Raw genomic sequence first — 22,834 nt, 5'->3', positions numbered from 1 at the left:
CATTCAGCAGTAGATGAAGTTTGGAAGACTGAAGCAGTCACTGATGCCAGCTTCTCTCCTTGAGAGCACTGTCCGTCAAGTTTGTGTTGACTGCAAGACCATGCCATCAGCAGTGTGCACATTCAAGCTTTCTTCCGATGAGTTATAAAACCTGAATGATTGCAGCATATTGCTCCAGGTTGTTTGCAGTGACCATTGCGACAATTATTTAAGGTTTGCTTTCCCCCTTATAAACAAAGTGCTTTGTCCCAAGTATTTATGAGTTTTTATCCAGAAAATACTGGGCTTTTTATGCATCCTTACTCTACTAAACTAGTTTGTGGCTGTTTTTTTTTTTTTTTATTTTTTTAGCGGTTTAGAAATATATTTTATGCAATATTTTAGGAAGCAAGTAAGAAATAGCTGCTTTACGGGGAGAGGGTCTATGGTTTTAATTTGTGAATTGCCTTCTTTAAATTAGGCTGAAAACCAAGCTGAAGCTGCAGAAGCTGCGGTGGTAGCAGCTGCAGCGGCTGTGGCTCCAAAAGTAAGCCCTAAAAGAGGAAGACCAGCAGGTAACTTTAAACAAAACTTTTCCCCATACAAAATAACTTCATGGATATGGTCTGAAGATTTATTGCCCCCAGATCTCCACAGTATTACAGAATATTTCCTAATATGTAAACTTCAAATTTGTATTTATTTTATATATGTATATAAATATATATATATATATCTCCACATATATATATATATGCATCTAAACTATCCTACATAGCAACCTGAGGTATTTAGCAATTTAGCAGATAAAGGGCCTGAAAATGTTTATGGTTATGCTGGGTCCTCTGAAATAGGGATCATTGTATCCCCTTGCAAGTATCGCCTTTAGGAAAGCCTCCATAGGATTCTGCTAACTTACAGACTATGCGAAAAGACCTCTGTTTCACTGTGGCTTCACAAAGGTTTATATTAATCAAATATATATAAAATTGGTACTTAAGTTGTGTTAGAATATCCATAAAACAAATTTTAAAAAAATGGGGGGAAGGAGATTGTCTATAGGTAGAGCTCAGAGGACAGTAAAAACAAGTGAAGAGCTGGAGATATTTTGCTGAAAAGACATTTAAAGGAAATCTCTGTAGACCAATAGACAACTGAGAAGAAAATGCAGCTATTAGAAGCAGCGTGTAATTTAAAAGATTTCGCTAATAGTTCTGCAGTACTTGTTTGTGAAAGTAGCAATGATTTAATTGTAATTCTTATGGCAAGCTTGCAGGTATTCTTGAAGGAAATGTTTTAAATCTGTTTACTGCTAACATGGGAAAAGTTATTGGAGCACTTAAATATGCTATATGAGCATTTGGTCTGAGAAACAGATAATTTAATACTTTATACTCACCTGTATCTGGTGGCATTACGAAAATAACTTTTAGAAAGCGCAACCACGGTTAGCTCCCAAGGCAAACTATTTAAGACTAGATGTGAGGAAATGAAGTATTACCTTAGTACTTCACCCACTTTCATTATCTTTATTAAATGCACATTTTTAATATTTTAATGTGTGGGGGATTATATCGATCTTTCAAATGAATTGTGTTTATACAAGCTATTGTCTGTAAGAGCAGGAAAGGACTTTTACAAGAGATGCTTGGGCACCCTATGGGAAATGTGTTACTAGATGATGTACTGTGCAGCGTTCTCTCACATTAATATGATGCATGCATCTCTTGCTTAGCGGTGCTCCACACTAACACAGGCAGCACTTCAAACACTGGGCTGTTAGTTTTTTTCCTAACAGAATGTTCACTGGGGATAGCAGATAAGTATGTTCCATAAATTTCAATCCATAATGGCAGCATACTAAGTATTTTCATTTTACAGAATTCGAAGGATATAAATGTCAAGAAGTTGGATAAACTATTTAGTTGGTCCTAACACTGAAACATGGTGAAACTGAGAAAATGTAGAGCCGTGCTGTATAACTCAGTGTGGTGGTACAATTAATTTATCAACACAGATTTACCCTCAGGGAAATGGATGGAAGCTCCATGAAGCTCTTAAGACTGCTACTAATAAATAGGCTGAGTTTAGATTTGCACACTAAATTACGTAAGTTTTTTCCCCCACTTACGATTGTCTTTTATTCCACTTATTAGTCACTTGTTTCAGGCGCTTTTTTAAATTATTATTATTAGCTGCATAACATGAGGCAGGGCCATTCTGAGTGTACTGGGTGGAAAAGGCACAGGAATAGATGGTTTAAACCTCTTAGACTGCTATCTTAAAGTACCAAAGTGTTGGTTGAGATTTTATTTTTTCAAAGGGATCTTGATTAAACCTTGATACACAGTTCCAACATTTGAATTTTTAAAAATAGAGTATTTGCCCTACTAAGTTTGACTCAAGTGTTGCTTCTATGTGTTGACATGAGAAACAATCCCTTTAGATAAGGAACGGGTGGTGGCTGTAGACTAACCTGTTCTTTTTGTATAATTAGCTACTGAAGCAAAGGTTCCAAAACCAAGAGGGAGACCCAAATTGGTGAAACCACCTTGTCCTTCAGAGATCGACATGTGAGTTGGCTTTTTATATAAAATGCCTGTCTTTATTGTAAACCAAGTGGTTGCATTTGGTGAGCTGTCATGACTTACTGAGTTCCTGCCCAGCATTTTCCTTGTCGTACTCAGTGTAAGTTGGATGTTGCAGTCAGGATGGGTGGACAACCAGATGGGTAAAAATGTGGTTGGATGATTTGGCTCAGAGGATAGGGGTTAATAGGTTGTTTTCTACCTGGAGGCTGGTAACAAGCGGAATACTGCAGGGGTCTATCCTGGGACCTGTCCTGCATCTTTATCAATGACCTGAAGGAGGCAACAAGAGTGCACTCTCTTCGAGTTTGCACATGACAGCAAATTGGAAGGGGGGGAATGGGGGGGTGGTGGAGACTCAATACAGTTGAGGGCAGAGCTGCCATCCAGAGAGAACTAGTCAGGTTGGAAGAACAGGCTGACAGGAACCTCATGAAATTCAAGCAGCACAGATGCAAAGTCCTGCCCCTGGGAAGGAAGAACCCTTGGCAGTGGTACAGGCTGGGAACTGACTGCAGAGCAGCTCTACTGAAAAGGACCCAGGATAGACAGAAAGCTGACCATGAGCCGACAGTGTGCCTGGGCAGTAAAGGAGGCCAACAGTATCCTGGGCTGTATGAACAGGAGCATAGGCAGTTGCATTGGGTCTGCCTGGGATGGAGTTAACTGTCCCCATAGCAGCCCTCATAGTGCTGTGCTTTGTATTTGTAGCTAGAACGGGTGTTGACAGCACACCAGTGGTTTGGCTATTGCTGAGCAGTGCTCACAGAGCATCAAGGCTGTCTCGCCATACCCCCCCCGCCTCCCCAAAGGCTGGAGGATGGGCAAGAGGTTGGGAGGGGACACAGCCGGGACAGCTGACCCAAGCTGACAAAAGGGATATTCCATACCATGTGATGTCATGCTCTGCAATAAAAGCTAAGAGAAAGGAGGGGGAGGAGGGGCACTCGTTATTAAGGCGTTTCTCTTCCAAAGCAATTGCTATGCGTACTGAGGCCCTACTTCCCAGGAAGTGGCTGGACACGGCCTGCTGATGGGAAGTAGAGAATAATTTTTTTTTCTTTGGTTCTGGACACAGCCTTTGCTTTCTTTCATTAAACCGCCTTTATCTTGACCCATGAGTTTTTCATCTTATTTTCTCCCCCTGTCCTGCTGAGGAGGGGGGGGAGGTGACAGAGTGGCTTGGTGGGCATCTGACAGCCAGCCAAGGTCAACCCACTACAGCAGTAGATTGAGAGAAGTGATTATTCCCCTCTATTCAGCACTTGTTAGACCACATCTAGAATCCTGTGTCCCCCAATACAAGAAGGATGCCGACTAACTAGAGTGAGTTCAGCAGAGGGCCACCAAGCTGGTCAGAGAGCTGGAGCACATGTCCTATGAGGAGGGGCTGAGGGAACTGGGCTTGTTCAGCCTGGAGAAGAGAAGGCTTCGGGGGAGTTCTAATAACAGCCTTCCAATACCTACAAGAAGTTTATCAAGAAGAAGGAGCCAGGCTCGTCACGACAGTGCATGGTGGGAGGATGAGAGACAATGGGCACAAACTGAAACAAGAGAGGATCAGACTGGATATAGGGAAATACTTTTTCACCCTGAGGACAGTCAAGCAGTGGGGCAGGTTGCCCACAGAGGTTGTCCAGTCTCCATCCTTGGAGGTTTTCAAAACCGGACTGGAGAAAGCCCTGTGCAACCCTGGTCTGAAACCACCCCCAGCAAGGGGTTGGACAAGAGACTTCCAGAGGCCCCTTCCAACCTGAATTTTCCTGTGATCTTATGAAATGAAAGATCTGAGAGTGACCCAACTTTGTGCAGCTGGAGTATTTGATAGTAAAAACTAAAAAGTACATCTTCCTGAACTGAGAGTTAGGTTCTCTTTTAAACTGGATATAGATAATGAATATGAAGTTTAAATAATTTGCTATGTTTTAGTGTTCATGAAGAGGAGAAGACAAAGAAAAAAGGACTGGAAGAAAAGCCCAAAAAACAAGGGAAAAAACATGAGGAGAGTCAGAAGGAAGAAGACAAATCGAGGAAGGAATTTGATAGAAGAGAAGCAAAGAGGAAGACTGAACCAAAAAGGACAAATACTTCCCAAGCAGATTCTGCATCAGCATCTGATTCTGAAGAGGATGAAGGAGAACAGGAAGGTGATAAGGTATGCTGCTCTTTATTGACTTACTTATTGTAAAGAACGGTTGTTCACTGAAAATATTTCTTAAAGCTAATGCTAGGTCTTTAATTTTGTCTATTAAGTGTTGGAGCCTTGTGTCTGGCTAATATAGATGCATGTCTTGGAAATGAGAATTTGCAGAATTCCTTTCTGTCAAATAATCCTTTCAATAACTTTTAGATTTTTACAAAGAAAAAAAAAAACTAATACTTTTTGAATTTTTTTAAAAGATGGATTTAAATGTGATTTATTGTAGCAAAAATTTGTTGTCGCTGCTGTTGTTTTTTAATGCACTTACTTGAATGCATATATTTTTTTGTCCTGAGTGTTGAGAATCTGGGGGGGTCTGTGAAATATATTTTTGAAAGACGGGAAGCTGTCTCCAGCTGATCATTTGGGAATGGCTTTGGGTTTTTTGGTTTTTGGGTTATTCTTCTCCCTATCTGAGAGAAAGCACTAATAAAACTCAGCTTCTTATCTGCATATAAAAGATTTGGATTTAGTTACAGAGGAATACTAACTCTCATCAGGGCATTTCATGGACTAGAGCAATAGTGTGTAGACATCTAGAGCAGGCAGGTTTAACTGTTATTGGTTTTGACGTTCAGTAATCTGAAGACTCCTTCTCTCTTCTCACCCTAAAACCCTAAATAAAAACAGAAGGAAAAAGGAGGGAGAAAGTTTCAAGGAGCTCATAGAAGAAACATGTTACAAGGCCGACACGAGAGAGAACTGACAGAAAGAAAGTGTAAGCAAGAGGAGCAAAAGGAATCTGAGCTGTGAGTATGTTTTAACACATAGCGTCCGTACATTGTGGTACTTTGAAACTAAGAGGAGACACAAAACCTGACAAAATTCCCAATTGGTTTGCACTGTGTTCTGTGTCTTCCCTCTGCTTCCCCCCCCCCCCCCCCCAAGTTTTATTTAACTTTTTAAATGGAGAATAAAAAAGCTCTTGTAAATCAATATGTAGTATTGTGGGAGGGCAGGAAAAATTGAATCCAGAATTTAAGCGATGTTAGCCTTTCAGTGACTTAGGTTTCCTAACAGTAGGACAGCATTGGTGGGTCGTGTTTAGAAGTATCCTGAGAACACCTGAAGAGAGAGCTAACTCTCTTGTTCCAGCAGGACCATGTATTACATTTTAAGTAAGTCTTGAAAACATGAGATTGAGATTTATATCAAAAGTCTATAGCCATGAATTAAGTTGCTCAGGTTGTGGAATAATTCAACACGTTCCAAACTTAAAAAAGATAACTTAAGGAAACAGCATATATGCCTATCAACACAACTGAAAGTAGTTCTTAAGCACAATCACTTGGAATACATTATTTTCTAGAATGCACAGAATCATAGAATAATTCAGGTTGAAAGGGACCTCAGGAGGTCATCTAACTTCAACCTCTGGCTCAAAACAAGATTAGCTATGGGTTCAGATTGTTCAAGTAGATATTCAAAAAGATATGAAAGCATCCTATGTCTAGTTAACAAATGGAGTAAAGTTACAGCAATATTTAAAATACAGAGCTGAAGAGACATTTACAAAATGTTTGCTCAGACTCAATACTCAGTGGTTTTGAGTGTTTTGTAAGTTCATGTTTTGCTCATGTTTACTCTGCTTGATAGTCTCTTCTTTAAACAATTTAACACCACATATGAAATTGTAAACAAGTTTCACATGACAGAAATATAGTTTGCGGATTGTTCGAGTCTTAACATGTGCAGCATTTGTATTTCTCAGCATGAAAGGTGCACCAGTTTAGTCAGAGTGGTAAGCTTACAAGAGGGCTTTTACTGCAAAAACTGTAAACTAACACTGGTTTAAGCAAGATAGGTTTGTGTTATGCACACGTCATTTGATAATGGCTAATCCAAATAAATTGCTCTTAAGTAGCCATACAAGGGTTTATGTAAACAGGTTTGATTTCTTAATTTAGATGAGTCAAACAATGCTAACCGGAGCTTAGAGTTCAAGCCAACGCAAATACACACACACACTCACTTTCTCTTCAATAGAGGGAAATGTATATTGGTAGAACGTAACACTACTACTGGCTCAATTCTTGGAAGATATACTTGCAAGTTTTAAAGGACAAAAGCACAATATTGCGCTGGAATGTTTAAAGAAATATATGAAGTAATTTGCCTATACTTGCTTGTTTGAGAAAACCTGGTCAAGACATCTTGTGCAAGTATGTGAAGTGTTCATCTTCAGTTTCTTTTGACCAGTAATGATCACTGATGTGTCATGTCTACACCCAAATAGCCTTATGCTTTTAACAGGAAAAAAAAAAAAAAAAAAGAGCGATCTGACTCAGTTTGTCTCTTGCCACTACAAAAATCCAAGTGTGGATGTTGTGTACTTAGACTTTGGTAAAGCCTTTGATACCATATCCCACAGCATTCTCCTGGAGAAGCTGGCAGCTCATGGCCTGGATGGGTGTACTCTGAGATGGATAAAGAACTGGATGGAGGGCCAGGCCCAAAGAGTTGTGGTGAATGGAGCCAAATCCAGTTGGCGGCCGGTCACGAGTGGTGTTCCCCAGGGCTCAGTATTGGGGCCAGTTCTGTTTAATCTCTTGATCAATGATTGGAATGAAGGGATTGAGTGCGCCCTTAGTAAGTTTGCAGATGACACCAAATTGGGTGGGAGTGTTGATCTGCTGGAGGGTAGGAAGGCCATACAGAGGGATCTGGACCGGCTGGATCGTTGGGCTGAGGCCAATTGTCTGAGTTTTAACAAGGTCAAGTGCCAGGTCCTGCACTTGGGTCATAACAACCCCAGGCAGCGCTACAGGCTCGGGGAAGAGTGGCTGGAAAGCTGCCTGGCAGAAAGGGATCTGGAGGTGCTGATTGACAGCCGGTTGAATATGAGCCAGCAGCGTGCCCAGGTGTCCAAAAAGGCCAACAGCATCCTGGCGTGTATCAGGAATAGTGTGGTGAGCAGGACAAGAGAAGTGATTGTGCCAGTGTACTCAGCACTGATGAGGCCCCAGCTTGAATACTGTGTTCAGTTTTGTGTTCAGTTGAGGTACTAGAGAGAGTGCAGAGGAGGGCGACGAAGCTGGTGAGGGGCCTGGAGCGCAAGTCTTATGAGGAGCGGTTGAGGGAGCTGGGGTTGTTTAGCCTTAAGAAAAGGAGGCCAAGGGGAGACCTTATTGCTATCTACAGCTACCTGAAGGGAGGTGGTAGCATGGAGGGTGTTGGTCTCTTCTCCCAAGTAGCAAGTGATAGGACAAGAGGAAATGGCCTCAAGTTGCAACAGGAGAGGTTTAGACTGGATATTAGGAAAAAATTCTTCACAGAAAGGGTTGTCAGGCGTTGGAACAGGCTGTCCAGGGAAGTGGTGGAGTCACCATCCCTGGAGGTGTTTAAAAGGCGTTTAGACGAGTGCTAGAGCTAGGTTATGGTTGGACTCGATGATCGTTTCCAACCAAAACAATTCTATGATTCTATGAAAAATGTACCTTATTACAGTTATGTACAGTTATTAAAAGTGGCCATTTGTTTTCAAGTGATTGGCCAAATACATTCCACTGTCCAACCGCTTCATTTACAATTTCAATTCACTCAGATGCCACACTGCATTAATATCATATTGCGTTTTGAACAACTCATTGATTTGAGCACAGTGCTGCGTTGCATAACTCGGGTTCAGAACCTGCACTGATCTCTTATTTATGAAAGGTACTCCTTTAGTATGCCACTCATCCAGGCAAAACAAACATTTGTAATTATCATTATTTAGCTGAAAACTCCCAAATGACATTTTTTAAAGCTGTCCAACCAGAATCCCAAGACTGCCTCTGGAGCAAAATCAAATTCCTCTTCATCTAAAAGAAGAGATAAAACATAAATTAAGTTTACCCTACTGCAACTAATAGTCAACATGTCCCACAGATTTATATACAAACTTTTAGCTTCCAGGCAGCCAAAAGGAAACCAAGGAGAACATTGCTGACAGTATAGCTACCCCCAACGAATACTGCTGGACAAAAAAAACCTGTGAGCACTAACTACAGGAGTACTTGAAGAAAACAAACTAGCTCTTCAAGAAGAATTCAGCTAAAGGTTGATCTTAGAATTTTCCCCCCTCTTTTACAAAATTCTGCAGAATTATATAATAATCTTAAGCTTTTGGAAGTCTTATTCAGTATCTGAATAAAATGTGAAAGGGGTATGGAAACATATACATGCAGGATTTTTATTTTATGGATGCTTATTTTTATGACATTTTGAAAAACTCACAGAATCATAGAATGTCCTGAGTTGGAAGGGACCCACAAGGATCATCGAGTCCAACTCCTGTCCCTGCATATGACAACTCCACAGTTCACACCATGTGTCTGAGGGCGTCGTCCAGTCTCTTCTTGAATACTGTCAGGCTTGGAGCCGTGACTGCCTCCCTGGGGAGCCTGTTCCAGTGCTCCACCACCCTCTGGGTGAAGAACCTTTTCCTAATGTCTAGCCTAAACCTCCCCTGGCACATCTTCCCGCCATTTCCTTGGGTTCTGTCATTGGTCACTAAAGAGTTCGGTGCCTGCCCTTCCTCCTCCCCTTGTGAGGAAACTGTAGACCACGATGAGGTCTCCTCTTAAGTCTCCTCCAGGCTGAACAAACCAAGTGACTTTAGGTGCTCCTCATACGGCTTCCTCTCCAAACCCTTCACCAACTTCGTAGCCCTCTTCTGGACACTCTCTAGCAGCTTAATATCTTTTTTATACTGTGGCTCCCAGAACTGCACACAGTGCTCCAGGCGAGGCCGCACCACTGTAGAGTAGAGCGGGACAATCACCTCCTTTGAGCGGCTGGCAATATTGTGCTTGATGCACCCCAGGACGCGGTTGGCCCTCTTGGCTGCCAGGGCACACTGTTGGCTCACGTTCAACTTGCCATTGACCAGAACCCCCAGATCCTTCTCCGCAGAGCTGCTCTCCGGCATCTCATCCCCCAGTCTGTATGTACAGCCAGGGTTGCCGTGTCCCAGGTGCAAAATCCGACACTTGCCCTTGTTGAACTTCATGCGGTTGGTGATTGCCCAGTTCTCCAATTTGTCCAGATCCTTCTGCAGGGCCTCTCTGCCCTTGAGAGTGTCGACAGGTGGAATATACTAATTAAAATAAGGCTTTTAAATTCTACGATAAAACAAGACTGAAGACTCGATAAATGGGGTTCGTTTAGGGGTTGTTTTTTTTTTTTTTTTGTGAATTGAAATAATTTAGGAGCTTTCTTTAAAGATTGTTGTATACTTTTAGTTTACTTATTTCTGTACTTCTTTTAGTAGAGTTGCTATGGGAGTTATTTTATTTGTCATATAATCAATCTTTTTTCCATAATTCCCTGAAGTAAACTTGAATGTCAGTTCTAAATTTGGATCCTCTAACAATATTCTCTCTCCATTGATCTGTTTTATACACTGCAGTTTTATCTTATTTTCTACATTTTAATACTACTTTCATTCGCTGCTTCTGGGGGAATCAGTCTGCTAATCTGTAGAATTCCTTATCTGCAGTATCTTAATAAATAAATTAATTTATTTTGGTCTTTGAAGAAACCAGAATTTGATTTCTGTATTTTTACACACCATTTGAATTGCTCAAAGCATCTAACTTTAAAAGTAATAATTTAAAATAGACTCGAGACTTTAGAAGACAGCAGTGTAAAAATGCTTTCATGTTTTGATATAGGCAAAATAAAGAAGAAGGTAAGAAATCAGAAGTTAAGAGGACTGAGAAGAAGAGAGGTTAGTTTAAAGAATATTAAATATTCTTAACATATATACATACACAGAATATATAAATAGACAATATTTTTTGCTATCTTAGTTTTTTTAAAAGAAATACATGTCTAGACTGTGAATTGAAATGTTTTAGGAGCTTTCTTTAAAGCTTCTACACTATATAAATGAGTGAAAGATTTCTTATAAAAGTGTTTGTTCAAAACTAGAGTTGAATTAACATACTACTATATTTCTATAAAGTTGAAGAGAAAACCCTGTAAATGAAACATTAATTATACATTATTAAGTAGGTTTAAATTAGAAATGGTTATGTCAGTGAACTTACTAACATTAACTCACTTTCTCTTAGTGCCAACTTTATATTTCTCTTTCTTTTCCTTAGTGTTTTCTCCATCCTTTTGTGATTGGTTGATGTCCTGAGTTTCATACCCTCCATTTAGTGTCTTCACACCTTTAAAATGAAGGGGAAAGAATCAGCACTGCAGGAAGCAAGAAAAGCAAAATTCTTTTTTAAGAAGCATCAACTCCAACATTACAAATGTTTTTCCTATAATTTTGAAATCTACCAGCTGAAGTTATATATAAAAGCAATAATAGATGACTTAATTACTTAAAAATTCAGTATATCTCAGTCTCATAAATTGTATTATCTAAATAAAATGAGCAAGCATATAAAATATTGCTGAAAACTACAGTTTAAAGGTAATTCATATCACATTTCAAGATAAACTCAAGAACATTTAAAAATTAACTCAAAAAGTATTAAGTGTATGACAGTTAACCTGAAGTGATCATCATATATTTCAAGAGTGGCTAGGCAGGAGGGAGTCCTGGGCCAGAGCTGCAGGAGGAAGCAGCCACTCATTAATATCCCTTAACGACTTGAACTTAACTCACAATGTAGTAGATATTGAATATAAAAAAGAAACTAAAAATTAACTGTGAGGCTAACTGAAAGAACTATTTTATTTAACACACCACATAAAGTATCAAATATGGAAGCTCATTCAGCTATTATACTCCTAGAAGTATGCCAATGGAATTGACATCAGTACTAATCTTCTTCCTTCCCTACTCCCATGATACAACTTGTAAGATAAATGCACTGTAATTAGTTACTAAATAAATCTTAGTATACTATAAAGTTCATTAAAAATATAGCACAAACATAGCTGGTAACATTTCAGCCTCTGTGCTACTATAGTGAAGTCACCTGGGGAGAGTGGGATGAAGTATACCAACACCTACCTGCTAGTTCCTTTTCCTTTTCTATTTTTTTGATAGGACCTTTCTTCCAAGGTTCTTTAAGTTTTTTTGTTTCCTTATGCTGTTTCTGCTCAGCAAGTGATTTATTTAGTATGTGTGAGAGAACAGAATCTCCTTCTCCAACTAGAAACATGGTCTTGAACTTGTTATAGAGCATCATAGATTTTTCCATGATAACTTGGCTAACTTTGAACTTCCGTATCTGAAAATGAAAAGGTAAAAGAGTCAACTCCACTTATATACATATACATATCTACTTAATCTCAGTAAGTGCTATATGAAGTACTTAACTTGTGTGATATGTTTAGACTTGAAGTGAAACATGCTCCAAAGTAGTAAATAAACTTGATGACAATTAAAAAAAAGCTTCCCTTTTGAAGTTACTTTAAATGAATTTGCAAAACTCACCTTCTTTAGAGTCAAAATCATCTCTGTGTGTTTTTGCGCTTGTTGCATTGTGACCTGAAGGGAAGCAAGCTCATCAAGAGCCTCAATACACCTGTTCACATCCTGTATATATAAACAGAAGTTTTATTTGAAGACTGTTTAAATGCTAACAATCTTTGGTAGCCACATTAAGAGGAAAAAATTATAAAATTGAAGGCAATGTTGAGTTTTAGTTCCTATTCTTGGGGGAAAGTAGCAAAAAAGCAAGTCAGACACTGCTTAGATCTCTCTCTGAAGAGGTGAGATCTTCACTCATTAAATTATATACAAAGATGCTTAAGTTGTAGAAACTACCTGGGTACTTGGCTGTGAAAAAGAAGGATCCAGGACTGCTCTCAGCAGAACATGGTAGTTGCCACACTTAGTGATAAATACAATAATGAAAGCATCTTTGCTGTAGCTCTACAACCAATCTTATAAAATCTTCTAATCCAAGCAAGAATAAGATATTTCTGTGAGCTTTTATTTCAAGTTTTTTTACATTTGAAGTGAATTTACTATCTGGAGTTCAGCTGATGGAAAAAAATATTTAAACTGAACCATTTTTCTGAGGGTAAAATTTTTAAATTTAATATAAATTACTTTGAAGTCAGAAAACTTTTATAGACTTAAGAGTTGGCTGCACTAGAAACAAATGTTTTACTCTTTAGCATGACAGCACAAACTTGTAGACTGAGTTGAAACTGCTTGCTGCTTCTCATGCTGCTAAATGTAGAAGCCAGTGCAGTGTTTTTTTCTGAAAGACTTCTTCACTTAAACTAGTAGTTTCTCATTACACAAATACCCTTCATAAAGTAAAAGAGCGAAGTCAGAGTCCAGATCCCTTTCAACACTTTTCATATGATGGCACTCTGAGAAGACCAGGTGAGTAATCAAGAAAGAAATTCCTCAAACCAGGTCTTGCAAATTAAAGAATTCCTTTACTTCTCAAGATATACTGTTTAATAAATCATACTTCAAACCAGGCATTCAAAAATATTTCCTACCTGAATGGTACACATACATCAATGAACAAAATATACTTACTATATTATCAATTTTGAGCGAGTTTTTAATTTCTGCATGTATCCTTTGAAGCCTAGAATCCATTGAAGTTTCTAAAGATCAGAAATAGCAGGCATAAATATTTAATAATCTCATGAGATGTTTTTGTAGAAACATTTCTAGAAACCTGAGCTTGAGATACAGAAGGCAAAATACTATGAGTAGGCAACTCATATTAAGTTTTCCTAAAGTGCATTAAGGTAGTAAGTAATGTAGGGTGTTTTTTTTGTTTGTTTTGGTTTATTTGTTGGTTTTTTTGTTGTTGTTGTGGGGTTTTTGTCAGGTTTTTTTGGTTGGTTGATTGTGGTTTTTTGTTTGTTTTTTAAACTGGACACACAACAACATGGAGTTGCAACTGAACATTTTTCTGCTGTAAATCCAACTGTTGCCTTCTAAAAGTTAACCCACGTATACAAGTGGTATACAAGTGGTATACATACTAAGTAATATTGCAGGAAAACTGCTTATTTTGTTTGTCTCATCTGTCTTGGACACATTTATATAAAAATCTCTCCTACTGACAACAGTGGAATTGGTTCCATTTCAAAACACTGGATTTCTACTGTATAACAAAAGATAGGTGGAACCTGAAGGCAGTGGTTTGAACTGCCCTTAAGACATATCTAAGAAGGGTAGGGACACTAAGAAGGGAATGTCTTCTTATTGTAAAGGTTGGTTTGGAAGTCTGGTCTGGTGGACAAGAACTCAGTAACTATCCCAAATCTAAGTTCCTTCACTGGAAAAGGATACCATCTGACTATTTGCAAGGAGTCCCCTCTGATTATTCTGCTATGACGGAACAGACAATTAGTTGTGAAGGTAAAGAACTAAAGTGACTCAGTTCAAAGAAAAAGAAACTTTGATTTCATATGCTGGTAAATCAAGAACATGTAAAAGGTTTAAAAACTAGGGTGACAATAAGATGAGAATACTGAAGACCAGTTCTAAGACATTACTGAAGGAATGTACAAGTTCTAAAACAAGAATACACTGCTTCGAAGATCTGAAGGAATTAATCACAGACAAAACATCTTTGACTGAGATCCCAATAATTCCTTAGCAGTAAGTCTAGACATGTATTTCTTTTAAAAAAACTAAGATAGCAAAAAATATTGTCTATTTATATATTCTGTGTATGTATATATGTTAAGAATATTTAATATTCTTTAAACTAACCTCTCTTCTTCTCAGTCCTCTTAACTTCTGATTTCTTACCTTCTTCTTTATTTTGCCTATATCAAAACATGAAAGCATTTTTACACTGCTGTCTTCTAAAGTCTCGAGTCTATTTTAAATTATTACTTTTAAAGTTAGATGCTTTGAGCAATTCAAATGGTGTGTAAAAATACAGAAATCAAATTCTGGTTTCTTCAAAGACCAAAATAAATTAATTTATTTATTAAGATACTGCAGATAAGGAATTCTACAGATTAGCAGACTGATTCCCCCAGAAGCAGCGAATGAAAGTAGTATTAAAATGTAGAAAATAAGATAAAACTGCAGTGTATAAAACAGATCAATGGAGAGAGAATATTGTTAGAGGATCCAAATTTAGAACTGACATTCAAGTTTACTTCAGGGAATTATGGAAAAAAGATTGATTATATGACAAATAAAATAACTCCCATAGCAACTCTACTAAAAGAAGTACAGAAATAAGTAAACTAAAAGTATACAACAATCTTTAAAGAAAGCTCCTAAATTATTTCAATTCACAAAAAAAAAAAAAAAAACAACCCCTAAACGAACCCCATTTATCGAGTCTTCAGTCTTGTTTTATCGTAGAATTTAAAAGCCTTATTTTAATTAGTATATTCCACCTGTCGACACTCTCAAGGGCAGAGAGGCCCTGCAGAAGGATCTGGACAAATTGGAGAACTGGGCAATCACCAACCGCATGAAGTTCAACAAGGGCAAGTGTCGGATTTTGCACCTGGGACACGGCAACCCTGGCTGTACATACAGACTGGGGGATGAGATGCCGGAGAGCAGCTCTGCGGAGAAGGATCTGGGGGTTCTGGTCAATGGCAAGTTGAACGTGAGCCAACAGTGTGCCCTGGCAGCCAAGAGGGCCAACCGCGTCCTGGGGTGCATCAAGCACAATATTGCCAGCCGCTCAAAGGAGGTGATTGTCCCGCTCTACTCTACAGTGGTGCGGCCTCGCCTGGAGCACTGTGTGCAGTTCTGGGAGCCACAGTATAAAAAAGATATTAAGCTGCTAGAGAGTGTCCAGAAGAGGGCTACGAAGTTGGTGAAGGGTTTGGAGAGGAAGCCGTATGAGGAGCACCTAAAGTCACTTGGTTTGTTCAGCCTGGAGGAGACTTAAGAGGAGACCTCATCGTGGTCTACAGTTTCCTCACAAGGGGAGGAGGAAGGGCAGGCACCGAACTCTTTAGTGACCAATGACAGAACCCAAGGAAATGGCGGGAAGATGTGCCAGGGGAGGTTTAGGCTAGACATTAGGAAAAGGTTCTTCACCCAGAGGGTGGTGGAGCACTGGAACAGGCTCCCCAGGGAGGCAGTCACGGCTCCAAGCCTGACAGTATTCAAGAAGAGACTGGACGACGCCCTCAGACACATGGTGTGAACTGTGGAGTTGTCATATGCAGGGACAGGAGTTGGACTCGATGATCCTTGTGGGTCCCTTCCAACTCAGGACATTCTATGATTCTGTGAGTTTTTCAAAATGTCATAAAAATAAGCATCCATAAAATAAAAATCCTGCATGTATATGTTTCCATACCCCTTTCACATTTTATTCAGATACTGAATAAGACTTCCAAAAGCTTAAGATTATTATATAATTCTGCAGAATTTTGTAAAAGAGGGGGGAAAATTCTAAGATCAACCTTTAGCTGAATTCTTCTTGAAGAGCTAGTTTGTTTTCTTCAAGTACTCCTGTAGTTAGTGCTCACAGGTTTTTTTTGTCCAGCAGTATTCGTTGGGGGTAGCTATACTGTCAGCAATGTTCTCCTTGGTTTCCTTTTGGCTGCCTGGAAGCTAAAAGTTTGTATATAAATCTGTGGGACATGTTGACTATTAGTTGCAGTAGGGTAAACTTAATTTATGTTTTATCTCTTCTTTTAGATGAAGAGGAATTTGATTTTGCTCCAGAGGCAGTCTTGGGATTCTGGTTGGACAGCTTTAAAAAATGTCATTTGGGAGTTTTCAGCTAAATAATGATAATTACAAATGTTTGTTTTGCCTGGATGAGTGGCATACTAAAGGAGTACCTTTCATAAATAAGAGATCAGTGCAGGTTCTGAACCCGAGTTATGCAACGCAGCACTGTGCTCAAATCAATGAGTTGTTCAAAACGCAATATGATATTAATGCAGTGTGGCATCTGAGTGAATTGAAATTGTAAATGAAGCGGTTGGACAGTGGAATGTATTTGGCCAATCACTTGAAAACAAATGGCCACTTTTAATAACTGTACATAACTGTAATAAGGTACATTTTTCATAGAATCATAGAATTGTTTTGGTTGGAAACGATCATCGAGTCCAACCATAACCTAGCTCTAGCACTCGTCTAAACGCCTTTTAAACACCTCCAGGGATGGTGACTCCACCACTTCCCTGGACAGCCTGTTCCAACGCCTGACAACCCTTTCTGTGAAGAATTTTTTCCTAATATCCAGTCTAAACCTCTCCTGGTGCAACTTGAGGCCATTTCCTCTTGTCCTATCACTTGCTACTTGGGAGAAGAGACCAACACCCTCCATGCTACCACCTCCCTTCAGGTAGCTGTAGATAGCAATAAGGTCTCCCCTTGGCCTCCTTTTCTTAAGGCTAAACAACCCCAGCTCCCTCAACCGCTCCTCATAAGACTTGCGCTCCAGGCCCCTCACCAGCTTCGTCGCCCTCCTCTGCACTCTCTCTAGTACCTCAACTGAACACAAAACTGAACACAGTATTCAAGCTGGGGCCTCATCAGTGCTGAGTACACTGGCACAATCACTTCTCTTGTCCTGCTCACCACACTATTCCTGATACACGCCAGGATGCTGTTGGCCTTTTTGGACACCTGGGCACGCTGCTGGCTCATATTCAACCGGCTGTCAATCAGCACCTCCAGATCCCTTTCTGCCAGGCAGCTTTCCAGCCACTCTTCCCCGAGCCTGTAGCGCTGCCTGGGGTTGTTATGACCCAAGTGCAGGACCTGGCACTTGACCTTGTTAAAACTCAGACAATTGGCCTCAGCCCAACGATCCAGCCGGTCCAGATCCCTCTGTATGGCCTTCCTACCCTCCAGCAGATCAACACTCCCACCCAATTTGGTGTCATCTGCAAACTTACTAAGGGCGCACTCAATCCCTTCATTCCAATCATTGATCAAGAGATTAAACAGAACTGGCCCCAATACTGAGCCCTGGGGAACACCACTCGTGACCGGCCGCCAACTGGATTTGGCTCCATTCACCACAACTCTTTGGGCCTGGCCCTCCATCCAGTTCTTTATCCATCTCAGAGTACACCCATCCAGGCCATGAGCTGCCAGCTTCTCCAGGAGAATGCTGTGGGATATGGTATCAAAGGCTTTACCAAAGTCTAAGTACACAACATCCACACTTGGATTTTTGTAGTGGCAAGAGACAAACTGAGTCAGATCGCTCTTTTTTTTTTTTTTTTTTCCTGTTAAAAGCATAAGGCTATTTGGGTGTAGACATGACACATCAGTGATCATTACTGGTCAAAAGAAACTGAAGATGAACACTTCACATACTTGCACAAGATGTCTTGACCAGGTTTTCTCAAACAAGCAAGTATAGGCAAATTACTTCATATATTTCTTTAAACATTCCAGCGCAATATTGTGCTTTTGTCCTTTAAAACTTGCAAGTATATCTTCCAAGAATTGAGCCAGTAGTAGTGTTACGTTCTACCAATATACATTTCCCTCTATTGAAGAGAAAGTGAGTGTGTGTGTGTATTTGCGTTGGCTTGAACTCTAAGCTCCGGTTAGCATTGTTTGACTCATCTAAATTAAGAAATCAAACCTGTTTACATAAACCCTTGTATGGCTACTTAAGAGCAATTTATTTGGATTAGCCATTATCAAATGACGTGTGCATAACACAAACCTATCTTGCTTAAACCAGTGTTAGTTTACAGTTTTTGCAGTAAAAGCCCTCTTGTAAGCTTACCACTCTGACTAAACTGGTGCACCTTTCATGCTGAGAAATACAAATGCTGCACATGTTAAGACTCGAACAATCCGCAAACTATATTTCTGTCATGTGAAACTTGTTTACAATTTCATATGTGGTGTTAAATTGTTTAAAGAAGAGACTATCAAGCAGAGTAAACATGAGCAAAACATGAACTTACAAAACACTCAAAACCACTGAGTATTGAGTCTGAGCAAACATTTTGTAAATGTCTCTTCAGCTCTGTATTTTAAATATTGCTGTAACTTTACTCCATTTGTTAACTAGACATAGGATGCTTTCATATCTTTTTGAATATCTACTTGAACAATCTGAACCCATAGCTAATCTTGTTTTGAGCCAGAGGTTGAAGTTAGATGACCTCCTGAGGTCCCTTTCAACCTGAATTATTCTATGATTCTGTGCATTCTAGAAAATAATGTATTCCAAGTGATTGTGCTTAAGAACTACTTTCAGTTGTGTTGATAGGCATATATGCTGTTTCCTTAAGTTATCTTTTTTAAGTTTGGAACGTGTTGAATTATTCCACAACCTGAGCAACTTAATTCATGGCTATAGACTTTTGATATAAATCTCAATCTCATGTTTTCAAGACTTACTTAAAATGTAATACATGGTCCTGCTGGAACAAGAGAGTTAGCTCTCTCTTCAGGTGTTCTCAGGATACTTCTAAACACGACCCACCAATGCTGTCCTACTGTTAGGAAACCTAAGTCACTGAAAGGCTAACATCGCTTAAATTCTGGATTCAATTTTTCCTGCCCTCCCACAATACTACATATTGATTTACAAGAGCTTTTTTATTCTCCATTTAAAAAGTTAAATAAAACTTGGGGGGGGGGGGGGGGGAAGCAGAGGGAAGACACAGAACACAGTGCAAACCAATTGGGAATTTTGTCAGGTTTTGTGTCTCCTCTTAGTTTCAAAGTACCACAATGTACGGACGCTATGTGTTAAAACATACTCACAGCTCAGATTCCTTTTGCTCCTCTTGCTTACACTTTCTTTCTGTCAGTTCTCTCTCGTGTCGGCCTTGTAACATGTTTCTTCTATGAGCTCCTTGAAACTTTCTCCCTCCTTTTTCCTTCTGTTTTTATTTAGGGTTTTAGGGTGAGAAGAGAGAAGGAGTCTTCAGATTACTGAACGTCAAAACCAATAACAGTTAAACCTGCCTGCTCTAGATGTCTACACACTATTGCTCTAGTCCATGAAATGCCCTGATGAGAGTTAGTATTCCTCTGTAACTAAATCCAAATCTTTTATATGCAGATAAGAAGCTGAGTTTTATTAGTGCTTTCTCTCAGATAGGGAGAAGAATAACCCAAAAACCAAAAAACCCAAAGCCATTCCCAAATGATCAGCTGGAGACAGCTTCCCGTCTTTCAAAAATATATTTCACAGACCCCCCCAGATTCTCAACACTCAGGACAAAAAAATATATGCATTCAAGTAAGTGCATTAAAAAACAACAGCAGCGACAACAAATTTTTGCTACAATAAATCACATTTAAATCCATCTTTTAAAAAAATTCAAAAAGTATTAGTTTTTTTTTTTCTTTGTAAAAATCTAAAAGTTATTGAAAGGATTATTTGACAGAAAGGAATTCTGCAAATTCTCATTTCCAAGACATGCATCTATATTAGCCAGACACAAGGCTCCAACACTTAATAGACAAAATTAAAGACCTAGCATTAGCTTTAAGAAATATTTTCAGTGAACAACCGTTCTTTACAATAAGTAAGTCAATAAAGAGCAGCATACCTTATCACCTTCCTGTTCTCCTTCATCCTCTTCAGAATCAGATGCTGATGCAGAATCTGCTTGGGAAGTATTTGTCCTTTTTGGTTCAGTCTTCCTCTTTGCTTCTCTTCTATCAAATTCCTTCCTCGATTTGTCTTCTTCCTTCTGACTCTCCTCATGTTTTTTCCCTTGTTTTTTGGGCTTTTCTTCCAGTCCTTTTTTCTTTGTCTTCTCCTCTTCATGAACACTAAAACATAGCAAATTATTTAAACTTCATATTCATTATCTATATCCAGTTTAAAAGAGAACCTAACTCTCAGTTCAGGAAGATGTACTTTTTAGTTTTTACTATCAAATACTCCAGCTGCACAAAGTTGGGTCACTCTCAGATCTTTCATTTCATAAGATCACAGGAAAATTCAGGTTGGAAGGGGCCTCTGGAAGTCTCTTGTCCAACCCCTTGCTGGGGGTGGTTTCAGACCAGGGTTGCACAGGGCTTTCTCCAGTCCGGTTTTGAAAACCTCCAAGGATGGAGACTGGACAACCTCTGTGGGCAACCTGCCCCACTGCTTGACTGTCCTCAGGGTGAAAAAGTATTTCCCTATATCCAGTCTGATCCTCTCTTGTTTCAGTTTGTGCCCATTGTCTCTCATCCTCCCACCATGCACTGTCGTGACGAGCCTGGCTCCTTCTTCTTGATAAACTTCTTGTAGGTATTGGAAGGCTGTTATTAGAACTCCCCCGAAGCCTTCTCTTCTCCAGGCTGAACAAGCCCAGTTCCCTCAGCCCCTCCTCATAGGACATGTGCTCCAGCTCTCTGACCAGCTTGGTGGCCCTCTGCTGAACTCACTCTAGTTAGTCGGCATCCTTCTTGTATTGGGGGACACAGGATTCTAGATGTGGTCTAACAAGTGCTGAATAGAGGGGAATAATCACTTCTCTCAATCTACTGCTGTAGTGGGTTGACCTTGGCTGGCTGTCAGATGCCCACCAAGCCACTCTGTCACCTCCCCCCCCTCCTCAGCAGGACAGGGGGAGAAAATAAGATGAAAAACTCATGGGTCAAGATAAAGGCGGTTTAATGAAAGAAAGCAAAGGCTGTGTCCAGAACCAAAGAAAAAAAAATTATTCTCTACTTCCCATCAGCAGGCCGTGTCCAGCCACTTCCTGGGAAGTAGGGCCTCAGTACGCATAGCAATTGCTTTGGAAGAGAAACGCCTTAATAACGAGTGCCCCTCCTCCCCCTCCTTTCTCTTAGCTTTTATTGCAGAGCATGACATCACATGGTATGGAATATCCCTTTTGTCAGCTTGGGTCAGCTGTCCCGGCTGTGTCCCCTCCCAACCTCTTGCCCATCCTCCAGCCTTTGGGGAGGCGGGGGGGGTATGGCGAGACAGCCTTGATGCTCTGTGAGCACTGCTCAGCAATAGCCAAACCACTGGTGTGCTGTCAACACCCGTTCTAGCTACAAATACAAAGCACAGCACTATGAGGGCTGCTATGGGGACAGTTAACTCCATCCCAGGCAGACCCAATGCAACTGCCTATGCTCCTGTTCATACAGCCCAGGATACTGTTGGCCTCCTTTACTGCCCAGGCACACTGTCGGCTCATGGTCAGCTTTCTGTCTATCCTGGGTCCTTTTCAGTAGAGCTGCTCTGCAGTCAGTTCCCAGCCTGTACCACTGCCAAGGGTTCTTCCTTCCCAGGGGCAGGACTTTGCATCTGTGCTGCTTGAATTTCATGAGGTTCCTGTCAGCCTGTTCTTCCAACCTGACTAGTTCTCTCTGGATGGCAGCTCTGCCCTCAACTGTATTGAGTCTCCACCACCCCCCCATTCCCCCCCTTCCAATTTGCTGTCATGTGCAAACTCGAAGAGAGTGCACTCTTGTTGCCTCCTTCAGGTCATTGATAAAGATGCAGGACAGGTCCCAGGATAGACCCCTGCAGTATTCCGCTTGTTACCAGCCTCCAGGTAGAAAACAACCTATTAACCCCTATCCTCTGAGCCAAATCATCCAACCACATTTTTACCCATCTGGTTGTCCACCCATCCTGACTGCAACATCCAACTTACACTGAGTACGACAAGGAAAATGCTGGGCAGGAACTCAGTAAGTCATGACAGCTCACCAAATGCAACCACTTGGTTTACAATAAAGACAGGCATTTTATATAAAAAGCCAACTCACATGTCGATCTCTGAAGGACAAGGTGGTTTCACCAATTTGGGTCTCCCTCTTGGTTTTGGAACCTTTGCTTCAGTAGCTAATTATACAAAAAGAACAGGTTAGTCTACAGCCACCACCCGTTCCTTATCTAAAGGGATTGTTTCTCATGTCAACACATAGAAGCAACACTTGAGTCAAACTTAGTAGGGCAAATACTCTATTTTTAAAAATTCAAATGTTGGAACTGTGTATCAAGGTTTAATCAAGATCCCTTTGAAAAAATAAAATCTCAACCAACACTTTGGTACTTTAAGATAGCAGTCTAAGAGGTTTAAACCATCTATTCCTGTGCCTTTTCCACCCAGTACACTCAGAATGGCCCTGCCTCATGTTATGCAGCTAATAATAATAATTTAAAAAAGCGCCTGAAACAAGTGACTAATAAGTGGAATAAAAGACAATCGTAAGTGGGGGAAAAAACTTACGTAATTTAGTGTGCAAATCTAAACTCAGCCT

General features: G+C 40.1%; 2 protein-coding genes across 4 annotated transcripts in view; one reads left to right on the top strand and one right to left on the bottom strand.

Annotated features, from left to right (window-relative positions):
* The window catches only part of LOC136114587 (lens epithelium-derived growth factor-like), a 167,450-nt gene that overhangs the window by 60,791 nt on the left and 83,825 nt on the right, over positions 1 to 22,834 (bottom strand). For 2 of the 3 annotated variants that reach the window (XM_065859960.1, XM_071801648.1), the window contains exons 8-15: positions 22,340 to 22,415; positions 20,170 to 20,395; positions 19,376 to 19,494; positions 14,411 to 14,466; positions 13,217 to 13,287; positions 12,152 to 12,253; positions 11,726 to 11,945; positions 10,817 to 10,928 (exon numbers count right to left, since the gene is read on the bottom strand). In XM_065859960.1, coding sequence (XP_065716032.1) covers positions 10,817 to 10,928; positions 11,726 to 11,945; positions 12,152 to 12,253; positions 13,217 to 13,287; positions 14,411 to 14,466; positions 19,376 to 19,494; positions 20,170 to 20,395; positions 22,340 to 22,415 — 982 coding nt within the window. The remainder of the gene's footprint in view (positions 1 to 10,816; positions 10,929 to 11,725; positions 11,946 to 12,151; positions 12,254 to 13,216; positions 13,288 to 14,410; positions 14,467 to 19,375; positions 19,495 to 20,169; positions 20,396 to 22,339; positions 22,416 to 22,834) is intronic. The other variant, XM_071801649.1, reaches the window with a different exon arrangement.
* Positions 14 to 10,485, top strand: LOC136115996 (lens epithelium-derived growth factor-like). Its single transcript, XM_065862224.1, has 6 exons — positions 14 to 79; positions 461 to 554; positions 2,477 to 2,552; positions 4,497 to 4,722; positions 5,398 to 5,516; positions 10,425 to 10,485. The coding sequence occupies exons 1-6, from the start codon at positions 14 to 16 to the stop codon at positions 10,483 to 10,485; spliced, it is 642 nt and encodes a 213-aa protein (XP_065718296.1).

This window comes from Patagioenas fasciata, chromosome W, assembly GCF_037038585.1.
Source record: "Patagioenas fasciata isolate bPatFas1 chromosome W, bPatFas1.hap1, whole genome shotgun sequence".
NCBI classification, from domain to species: Eukaryota; Metazoa; Chordata; class Aves; order Columbiformes; family Columbidae; genus Patagioenas; species Patagioenas fasciata.
This window is presented reverse-complemented; position numbering and strand designations above follow the sequence as displayed.